The 17,186-nt window shown below is 38.2% G+C and overlaps 1 protein-coding gene across 4 annotated transcripts in view; it reads right to left on the reverse strand.

The window, feature by feature from the left end:
- The window catches only part of AFF2 (AF4/FMR2 family member 2), a 449,558-nt gene that overhangs the window by 164,598 nt on the left and 267,774 nt on the right, over positions 1-17,186 (reverse strand). For all 4 annotated transcript variants that reach the window (XM_023526244.1, XM_023526242.1, XM_023526243.1 and 1 more), the window contains exon 4: positions 12,791-12,835. In XM_023526244.1, the coding sequence (XP_023382012.1) occupies positions 12,791-12,835 (45 nt within the window). The remainder of the gene's footprint in view (positions 1-12,790; positions 12,836-17,186) is intronic.

The following is a 17,186-nucleotide window of genomic DNA, read 5'->3' on the forward strand; positions in this document are numbered from 1 at the left end:
TTATTAACTTACAATAACTTCATGGAAAACCAAATCATTGTTTGAGTGTGGGTGGAATACTACCATGAGGTCATTTTCTCTAACCTCCTCTACAAATTTAAGCCATTCAACAAACACAGCATTTCCACTCTATGTACTTTTTATACATCTAAACTTGTCACCTTTATGTGCATGTGTATGCGTGGGGTGGGGGGAGGTGAGTAGGGGGAGCTTCTGGGCTAGGCGAAAGGGACAGAGAGATGTGTTTGACACAGACTCTGCTTTAAGGGACCTGACATTGTGCCATGAGAGGCAGCTCCCCCTAACACACTGAAGTACAACTATAAATGTACAAAAAGTGTTGAGGGCACCCAGAAAGAGAGAGATTAACTTCATTTGAACAGTAGTAGGGCTTCAGAAAAGAAGCAATCTCTATGATGGCTATTACATGGTATGAACGGGAGTTCTCCAGGCAGACAAGAGTGAATGAGGTTCCAAGCTGATGGAGGAGCCATTGCACAAAGGTGGGGTAGGGTGGAGGGAAGATGGCATATTTCAGGAAGGGAAAGAAGTCTGTGCAAGGATGAAGAAAAGGATGCATGGCAGGAAAAGGTGGCAAGAGATAAGGTAGGCACAAGCAGTGGCATACAGGAAGGGCCTTGACTGCTAAGATAAGGATTTTGGAATTTATCCTGTAGGCACTGGGGAAGCACAGTACCTCTGCTTGAATACCTTTGGTGATAGAGACCTCACCGCCCTTCTATCTTTAGACAGATCTACCAGTTAGAGCAGGGGAGAGAGGAAGAATGGAATATTTATTGAGTGTTCCAAGCACTATTCTAGGGGCTTCACATAACATCGACTCACTCAGTCCTTCCACTAATCCTGAAAGTTAGGCAGCATTATCCCAATTGTGCAAATGAGATCCAGAATGGTTAAGTTTCCCAAGAATGTTCAGCAGGTGAGAAGAGCCAAGCTCTACATCCTTAATATGGATATCTCCCTAGAACATTCTTCCTTTTATTGCTCAAATACTTATCCCATGTAATTGCACCTCAGGGGTTGGGTTCCACCATTTGAGGCCTCCTAGCCTAAACCCAGCCTCTGAGCCTTGATTTCACATGGTAAGGCCCACAGGCAATCATGGTCTGCTCCCTCTTCTAGTTCAATTTTCTTCTGGTTAGCCTAACTCTTCAGCCATTATGATTTTAAATCCACTTCCTGTCCTGCTTACTCTTTGCTTAAAAGCATTTCAGTTTAGCAGCATCCCTCTTGAAAAGTTTTATGAAAGTAATGTAAATTATAGAATTTGAGAACATTTAGAAAAGAAAAAAAAACCTCACCCATAATCCTGTCGCTCTCATAAAATAAGAACTATTATTTCAGAGTATTTTTCTTTAGTTTCTTTTCTATTCATATTTTTACATAGCTATAAAAATTAAGTACATCAATTGTTTTATATTCTGGTTATTTCATTTAACATTATATCGTTTTTTTTCCATGTCACTACATCATACTCAAAGCCATTTTTTAATGGCTGATTATTTTTCTGAATGTATAAATCAGAATTTACTTAACTATTCTCCTATTGTTGGATATATGGTGGCACTTTTTTTTCTATTATGAATAATGTAATAAATAACTTTGTTCATATAGTTTTTCTAGGGTTTTATAATGATGGATTATCAATGTCCCTCTAAACACAGAGTAGCCAACCTAAATAAATGGAGAGGCACACTGTGTTCATGAATTGAAAGATGCAAAAAGGTAAATATGTGAATTTTCCCCCAATTGATCTATAGATATAGTGTAATACTAACCAACATTCAAATAGGATTCTTTATAAATATAGACAAGTTCATATGGAACAGAAAGAGTGCTAGAATATAGCCAAACTATTTTTTTTAAGTTGAAAGAGTCATTATCTTATTTTAAGACATGCCATAAAGCTACAGGATTCAAGATGTTATGGTACTGGTGAAAGGCCAGGGACATGGACCAATGAAATAAACTAGAGTCCAGAAATAGACCCACATAAATAAGGTTAATCTATTTTTTTTTACAAAAATGCAAAATCAATTCAACAGAGAAAGATAGTCTTCTCGGCAAATGGCATGAGAACACAATGAACACAATAAGCTTCAACTTACACCTCACACCATATGCCAACATTAATTCAAAGTGGATCGAAGACCTAAATAAAAAACATATAACTATAAAACTCTTAGAACCAAACCTGAGAGAAAATTTTTATGACCATGGCTTAAATAACAAGTTCTTAAGATTTGACACTTGGTCACACTTTTGTCACAATCCATAAAAGAAAAAAAAAAAGATAAACCTGACGTCATCAAAGTAAGAATTTTTGCTCTTAGAAAAACACCATCAAGAGAATGAAAAGACAAGCCACAGTCTGGGAAATAAACATTGGCGAATCATATAACTGACCAAAGACTTATATCCAGAATACGTAAAGAAATCTCAAAATTCAACAATAAGGTAACAAACTATCTGATTTTTAAAATGGACAAAAGATTTGAACAAACACTTCATCAAAGAAGATATACAAAGATGAAAATAAGCATATGAAAAGCTACTCAATATCACTAGTCATTTGGGAAATGCAATTTAAAACCACAATGATACACCATCAAAGACATATGCTGAGTGAATCACTATGGAAAGATTACATACTATATGAATTTTATATAATATTCTGGAAAAGGCCACACTGTAAGGACCAAGAACGGATGAATGTTTGCTAGGGTCTGGGGAGTGGGGAGGAGAGCCTGACTGCAAAAGGGTACTACGAGGGATTTGAGGGGGATGTTAGAATTGTTTTGTATTCTGTTAAAGGTGGTGATTATAGGAATCTATGCATATGTTAAAACTCATAGGACTATAACTAAAAAAAGGTAAATTTTACTGAATATAACTTTAACGTGCTGAGCAAAAATCAATATCGCATGCCAAGTGTGATCTAAGTAGAAGAGAACAGAGATTAGCAAAGGACCTCTATCTGGCCCTCTGCCTGTTTTTGTCAATAAAGCTGTATTGCAATGCAGTCAGAAGCATTCTTTTACATATCGCCTATGAACACTTTCATGCTAAAACCACAAATTTGAATAGCTGAGACAGAGGCGACATGGCCTAAAAAATCAAAAAGATTTACAACCTGGCCTTTTAAAAGTTTGTGGATCCCCACTCTAGATACTTGTCTTCTATTAATACATTTTGGGGTAGTAATGTATGTTTCTACTAAACTGTTTCTTGTCTATTATAAACACTGGTAGACTCAAGTGCATTACCACATAGTTATACTCCTATGAAACCTCATTTTATTAGATTTGGCCCATCTAGCAAGCTTTCCTGATTCTGACAGGTGGTATTAGCAATCTTGCTTAGCTTCATTGTCATCCACTGGGTCAGGGGCTGAGCCCTGTGGTAATCACTTAAAACCTATTCCTTTGGCTCAATATCCTCATGGTGAAGGGAAAAATGCATAATGGTTAACAGCAGGGACTCTGAAGCCAGGCAGCCTGGTTGAGATCTTGGTTCTGCCATGCTGTCTGTTGAATTTGAAAAGTTACTTAAGCTTAAGTATATCCATTTCATTAACTGTATGAGGGGGATGATAACAGTACTTGCTTCCTGGCATTGCTATAGTGATTATGAGTTACTATATGGGAAAACCTTAGGAGAGTGCCAGGCACAAAAAACAAAAAAACCTGCTATGTAACTATTTAATATTACTAGAGTGTACATTCAATTCAGGCCAACCATGAGTTCCAATTCTGTTTCATCTGCTTAGTTGCTGCATGATTATGTGATTTGGGGGCAATTCATTCAAGCTCTCTGGGGCCTCCAGTCTGCCCTTGACCCATTAGTTAACAGTCTCTGGGTAATGAGTCAAGCTCTGCTGGAGAAAATTTTACAACTACAGATTGGAACCAGTATAAATGTCATGTCTTTAATGTGACCTGGATCCTTAGCATCGTCTTATAGTCTTACTGTATTCCTCAGATAGCCCTCTCTCTTTCTTTCAGTGACTATTTCAAACCTTCTCCAACCTCCTCAAACTTCTGAATTTTCCCCCGACTGCCTGCTATTCCTGCCCACTCATCAGGAGACTTGGGCTGGAAATGAAAAAATAAATTTAATTTTCCTGTATTAAATTTTAATATTTTATATTTTTGTTTTTTATCTTTAATACATCTGAAAATAATATTGCTGTATGAGGTGAGGTAAGGATTGAAGATTAATTTAGGGAGACTAGAAATGTTTGTGATATTGTCCTCCTATTCAAGAATGGTATGCTTTTCCACTGGTTGAAATATTCTTTGGTGTCTTACATAGTGACTTGGTGTGTTTATATAGCTTTGGCACATTTTTTAATAAATAAATCTGTAAGATATGAATGAAGTATTTTCACCTATTATATGTTATAATTGGTTGCTTTACATATAAAGACTATTTCTATATATTTACTTTGCACACCGAAGTTTTGCTGAATTGTTATATTGCTCATAGTTGTATTTTTAGTTAATTATCTTGGAATTTTCAGGGAAACAGTATATATATTCTATAAATAATAGTTATTTCACACATTCTCTCCCATTTTAATACCTCTTATTTTTGTAGTTTGTTTAATTGCCATGGGTTACCTCCAGAACAATATTTAATAATAATGGTGATAAAGAATCTCTAGTCTTTTTTTCTTGACTATAGTGGGAATGCTTCTAGAGTTTCTCTGTAAAATGTGATACTAGCTTTTGGGTTGAGATGGATATATTTTGTCTCATTAAGGAAGTTTCCTTCTATTTCTATTTTACCAAGAATAAATAAGGTTAAGTTTTGGCAAGTATCTTGGAGCATTTATGAAGATGTTCAATTAGTTTTTTCTTTTTTTATTCTATTAAAAAAAGGCATTATATTACTTGATTTCTTAATATTGAACCAGTTTTACACCCCTGGAATAAAATTCACTTGGTCACGGTGCAAAACCTTTAAAGTTCAATCTGATTCTGTTGGTTAGTATTTCATTGAGGAAATCTGCATTGATATATACAAGTGATATTATTCTATAATTTTCTTTTTGTATGCCATTTTTTGGTCAGATTTGGTATCACTATTATGTGCTAGTTTGGCTTTCCTAAAAAATACTTTGCAAAAATCTCTTCTTGTTCTAAGTTCTGGAACTATTGAGTTATATTATTCCTTAATGGCTTGGTTGACTTTCCTCATAAAACCCCATTTGGGAGTGATGATTTCATTAATAGGTGGGATTAGTCTCCATTTCATTAATGGTGATAAGTCTGTTCAGATTTTCTTTCTTCTGGAGTCAGTTTTGGTCAACTATATTTCACTAGAAAAATCGTCCATCTCATCTAGATTCTTACATTTATTTGTACAGAGGTGAGTAGATTGCCACTCATTATTATTTTAATTTTGTCTCTAACCAAGAGGTTATTTCTCTTTATTATTGCTTATTTTATATATTTGTGCTTTTACCCTTCTTTTGTTCTTGATGAGGTTAACTAACAAATTATATATCTATTGCTGTTGCTCTTTGATTTACGAAAAAAACAACTCTTAAATATGCTAATTCTGATTATTTTCTGTTCATAATTCTTGATTTATCTACTTTTTAAATATACCCCTAAGCTCTTATATCACTCTTTGGCTTTTTTTTTTTTTTTTTAGATAAAATTGCTTCTTTTTAAAAACAATTCATGTAACTGAGTTAGCCATAGCTGTAACTCATTCTCTAGCAGTACTTTTTCCCGGTACATTTTTAATATGCTTTTTTGGAGCATTTAATGATTCTTTTTTTGATTATTACTAAACTCTTAGTGACAAGAGTTCTTCATGGACCAGTTATTTGCAGGATGTTTTTGTGGCAGCAGGGACTGTGACTACCGGGAATTCTCTTCCAACACCAGGGTGTGTGATCAATTGCTTTGGCCTTTACTTCCGTCTTATCGAGAGACATCAGCCCTGTAGATTGCTCACAGAGCAGCACCTCACACTTCCATCTTGCCTCAGCAACAAAGTGCTTTCAAGAAATTTGGACAAGTTAAGTAATCTCTCATTCAGTCTTGCCTTTCCCACTTCTCAAGATATGTATGTCCCAGACTTGGTCCACAGAAACTGCCATCACAAATCATCACAGCCATTCCAATATTCCAATATTGTTTTTGCTTTTCATCCTGTGCTGCTTATCTTGCAAATCAGTGCTTCATTAGCTATGCCTCCGATTCTCAACCATGAGAACCAACTCTTGGATTCTTCTGTGTTCGACCTTCACAAAAGATATTGTGATTTAGGCTTGTGGATGTCTTCTGGTTAGATCAATTACGGTGTTTACATTTCCTTTTTCATTCTCCGTAATGCTTTTGGTGACTACCAGCCTTGCTTTATTCTTTCATTTCATTGCTGGAAGATACCTACCAAATTGATTCTGAGAAGCTACTTTCTCAATGCATTTTCCAGAGACACTGGTTCTACCTTTACATAGATGCAAATGGAATGGTTCAGGTCCTTGCATTATCTTTTTTCTCAACCCAAACCGACTAGCACAGCCAGGACAAAAAGGCTGCCTCTCATACAACAGTTGGAAGCTATTACTTCTTTCAGATAAGCCTAGACTTTTGGCAAACTAATACATTGTTTTATTACCCTCTCTGTGCACCCAAGATACAGAAAGCAGGTGTAAATTCTACACGTGGCTTAAATTCTCACCTGCTTTCATTCGATGCAATAGAAAATAACAAATCACCATATTCGCAAAAAGAAACAGGTTGACAGAAAACAGACTTATTTTTATAGCACTCCTAAGATATATAGGGACTCATAGATTTACTCAGCTATTTTAAAGGGGCTACTCTTTTTCGCTCTCTGGGCAGCTAAATGCTGAGTTGCTAAGTTATAGGTACTTGACATCATCTCTTCCCTGACATGTCCCCTTTTTGACAGGTTCCTATGATTCACTGGGTCAGTCACCTCATTACTCACATTACTTGTTTTCCCAATGATGTCTGTATAATCATTTAAAATTCACATCATATACTAGATGCAAACCCCCAGATTCCACATGAAAATATTTAAACTGCTTGACAGGCTCTAAGTGCACTTGGAGTCACACCGGATGGCTTACCTACACTGTTCACATAATAGTTGTTATAATTAAATTTAGCATCTTTCTTCTGGCTTGGTTTGTGTTTGAGAAAAGAGGAAATGATTACTGGGAGGCAAATAATGGGTAATATCTCATATGGGCTAATTTGGTTCTATGAATAGCTCACCTCACATATGCATACTACATATTAAGTCCATTAGTGCTTTGAATTAGCTTTAGAAAAGGTAATACTCCACATAATTTACCCAGTCAAGGGCATTTTCACCTGCTGACAAATTTACATATTTTCCAATGTCATTAGAGCTACTCTTCAGAATAGCAGAGGGTACAATCATTAGTTAGTTCATTTATTTGACTCCATCAGTGTTAACATTAATTATAGTCTAAATTATATTTAGCAATTGTCTTTCTTGGATGGAATACTACATTGCTATTTCAAGAAACTATAATTTTAAAAGTCCACACCAGAAGAGGATAGATGCTATTTGAAACATTCCAGAAGGATTAGTATTTAAGACAGCTATATCAAAAATCGTTTGCATGATTCTAATTTGAGCATTATTTATACATTAATTTGACAGACTATAAAATCAATTGCCTAATTATTGGTTAAATTTATCAAAGAAATCCTACTGAAAGGTGCTTGATTATGCCTCATAGTGATGATAATATAATCAAATTTCCTTCAGACATAATTGTCTGACCAATTTTGTTCTCTGATCCATTTTTTTTTCTCACTCTTAAGACAGGCTTTTTCATGTGTTTCCTCTTTAAAAATAAAAAAAAATAGTAAGTACTGTACATGGTTGTCCTGTAATTATTTGGAATGTTTTTTTCCATGATAAAGCTGTCAACTTAAACACAGACCTAATAAGTAGAATTGCCATAATTTAGAATGCTGTAAACACAGATCATGCTGTAAACAAAAAGAGGCGCCCATGTCAGTGTTTACCAACCTGATCCATATGGCAGGGAGAGATCTGTAAGATGACACAGTTTATCAAATCAAGTTCCCTAAATCCTAGCTAGCAAATTCAGCATTCCTCATAAACAGAGAATTACCCTTACAGATGTTTGCGTATGAAATTATCAACTACTGAAGGTGCTTTGGTAAGAAACACAATCTGTTTAGCATTAAATCTAAGAGAAGCACTGTATCTGCATTTTTGACTGTAGAAAGGATTTAATTGATAGTTTATTGATATTTTGAAGTAAATTCTTGCTAGGAACAAATAAATTATACTACTGCAGAACAAATAATCATCGAACATCCATCTTTAGCTAGTAGCATTTAGCGCATGCTGCTCTCCTTGGCTTAACTCTTCCAGAAATGATTACTCTAGGACCCATTAAACCCCGTGGAGCTCAGAAAAGAAACTCATATTATTACATATGAGCAGTTTAGGAATCCCTCATATGATAGATAAATTGTAACTGCAAAATGCCATCTCTGGGGCCAGATTTGTTATTATTTTTCATTTCTGTTTGTACTTGAGCGTAGCTTTACTCTAAAGAGAAAATGGTGTGCTGACAGAAGCAGGTACATACACAGGATGGGCTGCACTGCGCAGATTGCTCATGAGTTAAGGACAGGTTCAGGTAAACCAACAGGAACAGAAGGAATAGGTCATATGACATTGGCAGAGACTTGCAGGCAAATTAGTTAACCTCTCTGCACTTTACTCTTTCCTGTTTTTTAAATGCGACTAATAATACAATCTTTATGAAGAGAAAATGACATAATGCGCTTAAGTGACATATTACTGTTGTTTCTTTTATTAGTAGCAGTTATTTGTTATTGTTGTTATTTATTATGTGAAATGAGATTTGAAAATATTAAGAATGGTAGTAAGAAAGGATTCATTCCCCAGACTTGATCAAATTATGTTCATTTGCTGGTATTCTTAGTTAAACCTTCTAGAAGTAAGTCAGCCTGTGTCTGAAGCAATTTTTTTTACAGGTCTTATTTTTTCCAGTTTTACTGAGAAATAATTGACACCCATCACTGTATAAGTGCAAGGCATACAGCATGATGGTTAGATTTATCTCTATTGTGAAATGATTACTACAATAGGTTCAACTAACATCCATCATCTCATATAGATACAATAAAAAGAAAAAAAAGAAAAAAAGGAAAAAACCTCTCCTTGTGATAAGAACTCATAAGATTTATTCTCTTAACAATTTTCCTATGTCTCATACAGCAGTGGTACCTATGGTCATTGTGTTGCATATCACAATGCAAGAGTTATGTATTTTGTAACCTAGAAGTGTATCTTTTGACCACCTTCCTCCAATTTCCCCTCCCCCTAATCCCACCTCTGGTAACCACAAGTCTGATCTCTTTTTCTATGTTTTTTTTTTTAAAGATTCTATATATAAGTGAGATCATACAGTATTTGTCTTCTTCAAGGTCCATTCATATTATCACAAATGGTAGGATTTCCTCATTTTTTATGGCTGAATAATATACCACAACTTCTTTATCTATTTATCCGTCAGTGGATACTTAGGCTGTTTCCATGTCTTGGCTCTTGTGAATAATGCTGCTATGGACATGGAGATGCTGATATCTTTTTGAGTTAGTGTTTTCATTTCCTTTGGATATACTCCCAGAAGTGGAATCGAAGCAATTTTTTTTTAAATCAAAAGATTCTCACTATAGGTTTGTGATAGGGTGGTTGACAGGTATAGTACAAAATGAAGACTGGGTTCTATTTCTGCTTTTGCTGTGTACTAATCTCACCTTTGGCTGCAGGTCATTTATACACTCTCTGTCCTCAATTTCCTGAAATAATAAGGGACTACCATGTTTCTTATGATCAAAACAAGATAATGAGGCTCAAGTGCTTTGAAAGTCAGTCATGTGCTCTGTAGGGAAATAAGTTGCCAAGTGAGCCCCAGAAAACCAGACAAGGTGGGCTACCACCTCATATGAGAACCAGGAGCACAAACAAAGAGAAGTGGAAGCGCTAGTCTGAACAAGAGCTGAGCCCATTAGCAGAGACATGGTAAGAGGAACTTTCAAAGAAAGCCAACTGGTTTGAATTCAAACAGCATTTTGAAAAAGGGAGCTAAAATAAAATGCATTAGGCAAAAGTATTTCCACTGCCTGGGCACCGAGGGGCTGAGAGCAGGGAGAGGGGAGTTTTGCTGTCCTGGGTTAATAAAAGAAGTCTGTCTCTATGTGAGATGAAGTAGGTTGGCACACATTCGCCCACGGCACTGTAGAAGAGAAAAAGCGGGGGGTGGGGGGTGGACTCAAGGAGGTTGGGAAAGTTGGGAGAGCAAACAGACTGAGATCTCTGTGTTACATATGCAAACAGTGTAGACATTTTCAAGATTCCTTCACTGCAGTTGGATGGTGGGGTGGAAGGGTGAATAATTACTCCCTGTTTTCTAGATGAAGAGACTGAAAAGCCACACAGCTAGAAGTGATGGAATGTCATAAGCAATGGGAAGCCAGCTCTTCCTGCTCCCGGTAGAGCCCCTTCCTCTGTTTAACTTCACTTCTGGGAGGGAGGGAAGATGACCTCATTTGCTCTCGACTCTGCTTCATTTGAAAAGCATTGACAGAGTTAGAGAGAGTTGGAAAGAAAGAGGAATGGTACATCCAGGAAGGAAGTAAACGGGGAGCAAGACTTCGAAGAGACATCATGGAACCGTCTAAAGGGCGCCAAGGCCCTCAAACAACTAGGAACATGAACGTATGATAGCAACAATGTACAGCAGGCACTACGTTATGCCATGTAATATGGTCTATAAAAATTTAAGATTTAGTAATAAAATTTGGGGCGTAAACTTCAGAAAGCATATTTTTATTCAAAGCATGGGGAATGAAATATATCATTCTTCAATAAAGGAAAGCCTACTCGTTACTGGTGTTGTAAAAAAAAAAAGAATTCTATACAATCTACAGCTCGTCAAAAAAAAAAAAAAAAAAGACGTTTCCCTAGTTTCTCTTTCGAGAATAGAAGAACTTCTGTTACTCTCTCCAACTCTCCAAGGGTGCTATCTTTTACGAGCTTATTAAGGCAACCTGCTTCTTTTCTTTCCACGCTTAAGTGACATTCTGTTGTTTCTCTAACTGGCTCCTCCTGCACACTGCGGTCGCCAGCCCCTAATAGGTATTCACCTGCTCCCCTCACTTAGTCACTGTGTGAGCCACCTAGGCACCAGGGCCAGGCTGCTCTTAAGTAAAGAATTCCAATTGTGACAAATTAGGTGGTGATTTTGAAGTGGCTCTGACATTCCTTTGGAAATTAAAAGGCCACTGACATCATATGGAAAAACAAGAACACTGTAGACATTTCTTTAAGGAAGGCAGCCAATATACTAGCAAGGATTTTGTGTATTTGGTGTATCTGACTTTTTTCCACCAATGGAAGGAGCAAGTGACTGAGTTCCCAGGATACATCACACTTGTTGATTTCATGACACTGGCTTAACCCACTCCCAGACCTTGGACCCCAGAAAGAGATGACTGAGGGGTTCTTAGGCTTATATTATAAAAGTGACCATTATATCCCTAATTCAGATAGTCTCATCTCTGATCAGAGTGACAGAACTCCTTTTTTAATAGTCGACAACAGTGTTCTTGAGTTGAAAAGGTGAAATCACGTGGCCAGTCGATTTGATGGTCAACAGCTTTCTTTTTATTTTTCTTTTGGCTGCATTTTCGCAGGGTATATTTGAACACTGGGCTGCTGAGAAGCCATTTACAGGGGGGAGGTCTCAAGGGGAGTTGGGGTGGCTTTTGGTAAAGCGGGGTGCAGAATTTTACTAGCACACAGATTGTTTTCTTTCCCCAGTGAGAAGTCTACGTGGTTTTTTTCATGGCCACACTGATCATCATTTATCACAATAACAAGTAGTTCTATACCAGTTGGTAGCTTTTAAGGGAATTAAGTCAGGTATTATTGTCCTCTTTTACAGACAAGGAAGGAAGATTCAGAAAGATGAAGTCATCTGTCCACAGAAATGACGAATAGTAGAGGCAGGACTAGATCTCACTTCCGTGATTCCTATTGTTCATGTACCATACCGTCTTATGATGCCAACAGCCAAAGACAGGAGACACATTTTTCTGGCTTGGCTTTGTTTTTTTCTTTTGGCTTAATCGTTGACTTTGGGAGAGGTCATTGCCACCTTCTGCAATTTTGTGCTGCCTCCATGCCATTCTCATGCACAAATTCACTCCCGTTAGTAGCATTTCCCACAACTTGCCATCATTCTCAAGTGTCTCTTCTTCCCCTCCCCTCTGCCCTTCTGTATCTCATCCCCTCATTATAAGCTACAATTTCCATAAGCAGTGCTAGCAATAATGTAGTGGGAGGCAGCAGTGAAATTGACTTGAGATCCCAGAGAGCAGAAAGGCTAAGATTTAGGGTACTATGCTTGAATAGGAAAGATTTCCTTTAAAAGGTGGTAGGTCCATACAGACCTCAAAAGAAAGACCCAGAAAGATACAAGAATGGGACAGAAGCTTGATGAGATTAGGAGACTAGCTTGATTAAAGAATAGGGAGATGACAGGTAAGAAATGAGACAGGAGGTATAAGCAGAAGGGTCTTGAAGTGATACTCCTGGAAACAGAACAGTAATTACCTAAAACAGCTTAAGCAGATAGATTGCTTCATTATTAAAAGGCACAGAAATAAAGGTTTAAACTCACCCGCAAGATTTCTTCAACACAGCTTGGATCACTGGGAAGGCTTACCTAAAACAAAATAAACAAAAAAATAAGCACAATTTAGTTATTCTCAGAAAAGCTTATTGCATGATATTTTACTGTATAGGAAAAATAGTAAAGAAAGTAAATACAGCTATCAACGCAGCTTTTCCCTATGAACTACAAAGCAGTAAGCATCTGAAGAAAGATGTTTTGTTCTGTCACTGATTCACTGTGAGACACTAAGCCATCGTCCCTTGTTGCTCGGGGCTTCACTTTGCTCATCTACCCAAAGAAGGAGCTCAACCTCCTGATCTTCTGACATAGTTTAGTATGTTATTCACAATCACAGATCTTTAAAAGATGAGGCTATAAAACACTTCTATGATTTAATTAAGTCCTCTTTGAACCTAGGAGTACAATCAGATGCCTACAAGTCTTATCCAAAACGCTAAAGGTAAAACCCCTGTGTAAACTGCCTGCTTGCCTTGGCACTTAGAGTATCACAAATATACAAAGTGAATCCCGTGAGCCTTCTTTCCCAGTATGACGCCTTCTTAATCAATCAAAATTCACACATCTAGCAGAAATGTACTGAGGATTTACTCCATGCCTGACAGGTGGCCTTTTCCTCCAGGGGCTCCATAGTCAGAGAAAGCAGGAAGCCAAACATCAAAGTCAGACACCAGTCATAAAGAAGCACATAACAAGGGACTTGAAAGTGGGACAGCCACCTGGAGAAAGGTCTGCTGGGCCTGATGTCACCTGTGCAGGTGATGGCATCCCCCAAATATTCTTTACTCTGTCCAACCTTCACCCTCTTCGGGATTGCAATCTGATCACTTCTACCTCCTTCCAGTTCTGGTAAGAAGAATATTTGGTTTCTCTAATTCACTGCCTTGGGAGATAAAAGGCAAGTCCTGTACAGAGACTTGTTCCAGGCCTCTTGCAAGGTCAATTAAGTCATAACCCTTTAGTTACTCTGATACATTGGTGTATGAGCATAACTATATTTCAGGAAGTGGGTAATAGAATATGGCTTCGGTTTCCCTCAATGTTAAATAATACATGCTAAAACCATCAGCAAATCTTAGATTAGCATTAAAATTGCTACTGTCCAAACATAAATTTCAGCCAATATTTGTTGAATATCTTCTCCATATAAAGGCTCCTGCTCCCAGGAGCCTAAAATCTTTAATGGCAGGCTGAGAAAGAGTCACAAACAATGAGGGGCCATTCAGCCTGAGTTATCTTGACATAAATAGTTGACAGTGTCCTCTTTCCTCCACAGAAATGTCCCAGTTTGGATGATAAATTATACAGTCACCCTTCCAAGAACAATCATATTCTAATACTGGGTAAAAAGAACAGTAGAAGGAAAGGCTAAAAAAGTTGGCTGGGCACACCTTATAAAGAACCTTAAATACAGTTTTCCCATAGGGGACCAGAGGTGGTTTGGCCTAGCATAGTTCATTCATTCATTCATTCATTCAATTCAACAAATATTTTTTAAGGGCCAGGGACTGTGCTAGGCACAGGTACAATGGGAAGTAAAAGGAAACACAGTTTCTTCCCTCATGGAGTTTGCAGACTTGAGAGGGAAGCAGATGTGAAGAATCACATAGTCAATGTACAACTGTGACTGTGGTAAATGCTACAAAGAAGACCATCCCATGGACACTATTCAGCAAAATGAAAGGTTCCATGTCCAAATAAGTGTAGGAAATGCTGCAATCCATCCCCTTCTTGGAGATTCACAATGCAAATTAAAAACTCTGAGACACCTAGCTAATTGGTTTAATGCAGCATGTTCACATCTCTCTTCACCACTGAATTCTTGGGTTTTTTTATTTTTGTGGATTCCCCTCCCCCAATTAACAATTATCACCATTCCACAGAATGAGTGTTTGCAGAAAATACACTAGGAGATGCTGGTTTAACATATGGGATTACAGAAGTCAACTGATTATTCTTAATAGCAAATTAAATCTCATTGCTTTGCTCCATGCTTCAGGAACTATATTTTCCAAGATAATTCTTAAACTTCTAACAAATGCCTTCCCTAAACACAAAGGTCAAAATGAATATAGCAAAGACTTCAATCTTTAATATCATCATTGCTTTGTATCAATGTGGAATGCCTGGGCTAAGAAAGTATATAGTCCACTCTCCTTTTTCTACACATTAATTTTTCTCTCTGTTCTCTTTTTTTCATACAAATGCATAAACGTTAATTTTTAAAGTAAAGATGAAGAAATATCAGCAATATGCAGACACAGCAAGAATACTTGCCTACGAGACTAAAGAGTTGGGTGGAAGTCGTGGCCCTAGCACTTGGTAGTAGGACTTGGTAACTTTATACCTCTAAGTTCCACTTTTCCCAACTGTAAAATAAAATAAAATAAAATAACAGCAATAATAATACGTACTACTTTCAGATCTCACAGGGTGTCTGTGAGCGGCCAATGAAATAAGTAAGGTGAATGTGCTTTGTAACCCACAGAGCCTCACACAACGAGTCAGGTTATTACCCCTTGTCCTGTTGTTCGCCTCACTGCTTTATTAAGTCCAGTCTTCTTGTCTTTTCAAGGTAAGATCTGACTCACTCTTGCCAAATGCATATATCATCTCTACACCTAGTATTATAAATATCTATTTCCTTATGGGGGGAAATACTGTCAAAGTAGAAAGACTTGTGGACTCTGGGGCTTTGCAACAAATCTAATAATGGCTTATTGGGGTCGGCAGCACACAGGATTGGGGAGAACTGTTTAGACAAGGACAGTCAAGTAAATATGCATCCACACTGTGTGTTCAGATTTTCTTTCTTTTAAGAAAATACTTGAATGCAGCGTTCACATGGAGTCACTAGTCCAACAAACTCACCTAGCCTTGTCCCGCAGCCGTTTTCACTGCAAGACAACTATATTTGAGCCACAAGTGTTTTTTTCCCCCCTGCGAGTGCTTTTGAATTAACCAGCTAGTATTTCCTCGGTGCCTAGAACAGTGTGAGGCATGGGGGGTTGATAATACAAAAAACTCTGAAACTTGCCCTCTTTTTCTGAGAGTTACACATCTAGATGGGATGAGAAAACAAACAATTAGAGACCCACTGGGACATACATTGAAAGGTCGTGGTGACAAGGGTAATAGGATCGTATTCATTCACCCCTCTGCCTATTCATCAGTTCTCCCATTTATTCCTTTACACAACAAATCGTGATTGAGCGCACGCTGTGCTTACGATGGTGCCAAGAGGGAGGATTTAAAGACACTGAAGGCAACATAATTTCTGCCTTCAAGACTCCACGCAAATTGGGGAGAGAAACATTTACATGGAAAACAGACAATACGGAACAGGAGGTCTGAATTAGGTGTCAGGGAGAGGGTACCTACCGGGTCCACAGACAGAGCCATGTCCGACAGGAGCTCCCAGCCGCCGAGGTCCCCACTGTAGTCCTCGCTCCCCATGCGAGTGAGAGGCCAAGGACTTGACATGGCCGAGAAGTGGTGGGGCCACCTGAGGCCACTTCAGTCTCTGAGACCCTGCAGAGCCGCACCAGGGTCACTCTGTACACTGAAAGTAAGCTGAACTAAGCCTGGGCTCAGGCCAAAATTTGTCCAGTTGCTCTCTCTCTCTTTCTCCCTCTCTCTCCTTCTCCCCTTGACATACACCCCTCTTGCAGTTAATTCTGGAGTCACTCGGACAGGTGCGAAAGGAGACCGAGGGAGAGAACTAGTGGTGACACTGGGATTAGAACTGTTGCCCGATCACTCGCCGAGCTGCTTTTTAATTCCGGAGCCACCTTCTCCTCTCTTTAAATCCACTCTTGAGTATTCAGATAGTCCACAAAGCGCAAGTTAGCCACTCAGAGCCGCAGCGTCCTTTTGCATTCCCCCTCTCCGCCCCCTCCTCCTGGAGTAGAAAGCAAGCTGCATGCCGCACAGGGGCGGTTGGGCTCTCCCTCCTGGCCCCAGAGGACCCTCTTGTGCTGGGCACGGATGTGGTCCTCTGACAGCCAGGGAAGGCAGGCGCACGTCGGGCAGGTGGTGTGTTGACTGAGAGCCCTCACAAGTGCCTACTCTCTCTGCGTGTGACAGTGCAGGCTGCCATCCCATGTAGCCACAGAGAGACCACGCGCAAATCATCTGCCTGGTGATAAATACATATCTTAGGAAATAATCAGGGTACCTTTAAATCATCAAATATTCAATTAACTGCAGCAACAATAAATGAATTGCATAGATGTTTTAATCATTCTGGAATTAATCAATTTGGAGCATACTTCTTGGCGATTGGGGTAATAATACAAAATATCAAAAATACCCTGATTGTAGCATTGAGAGACATAAGCAGCAGCTAGCACTAATAGAAAACATGGAGATTAATGTAAAACAT

This window comes from Pteropus vampyrus, unplaced genomic scaffold (assembly GCF_000151845.1).
Source record: "Pteropus vampyrus isolate Shadow unplaced genomic scaffold, Pvam_2.0 Scaffold750, whole genome shotgun sequence".
Classification (NCBI taxonomy): domain Eukaryota; kingdom Metazoa; phylum Chordata; class Mammalia; order Chiroptera; family Pteropodidae; genus Pteropus; species Pteropus vampyrus.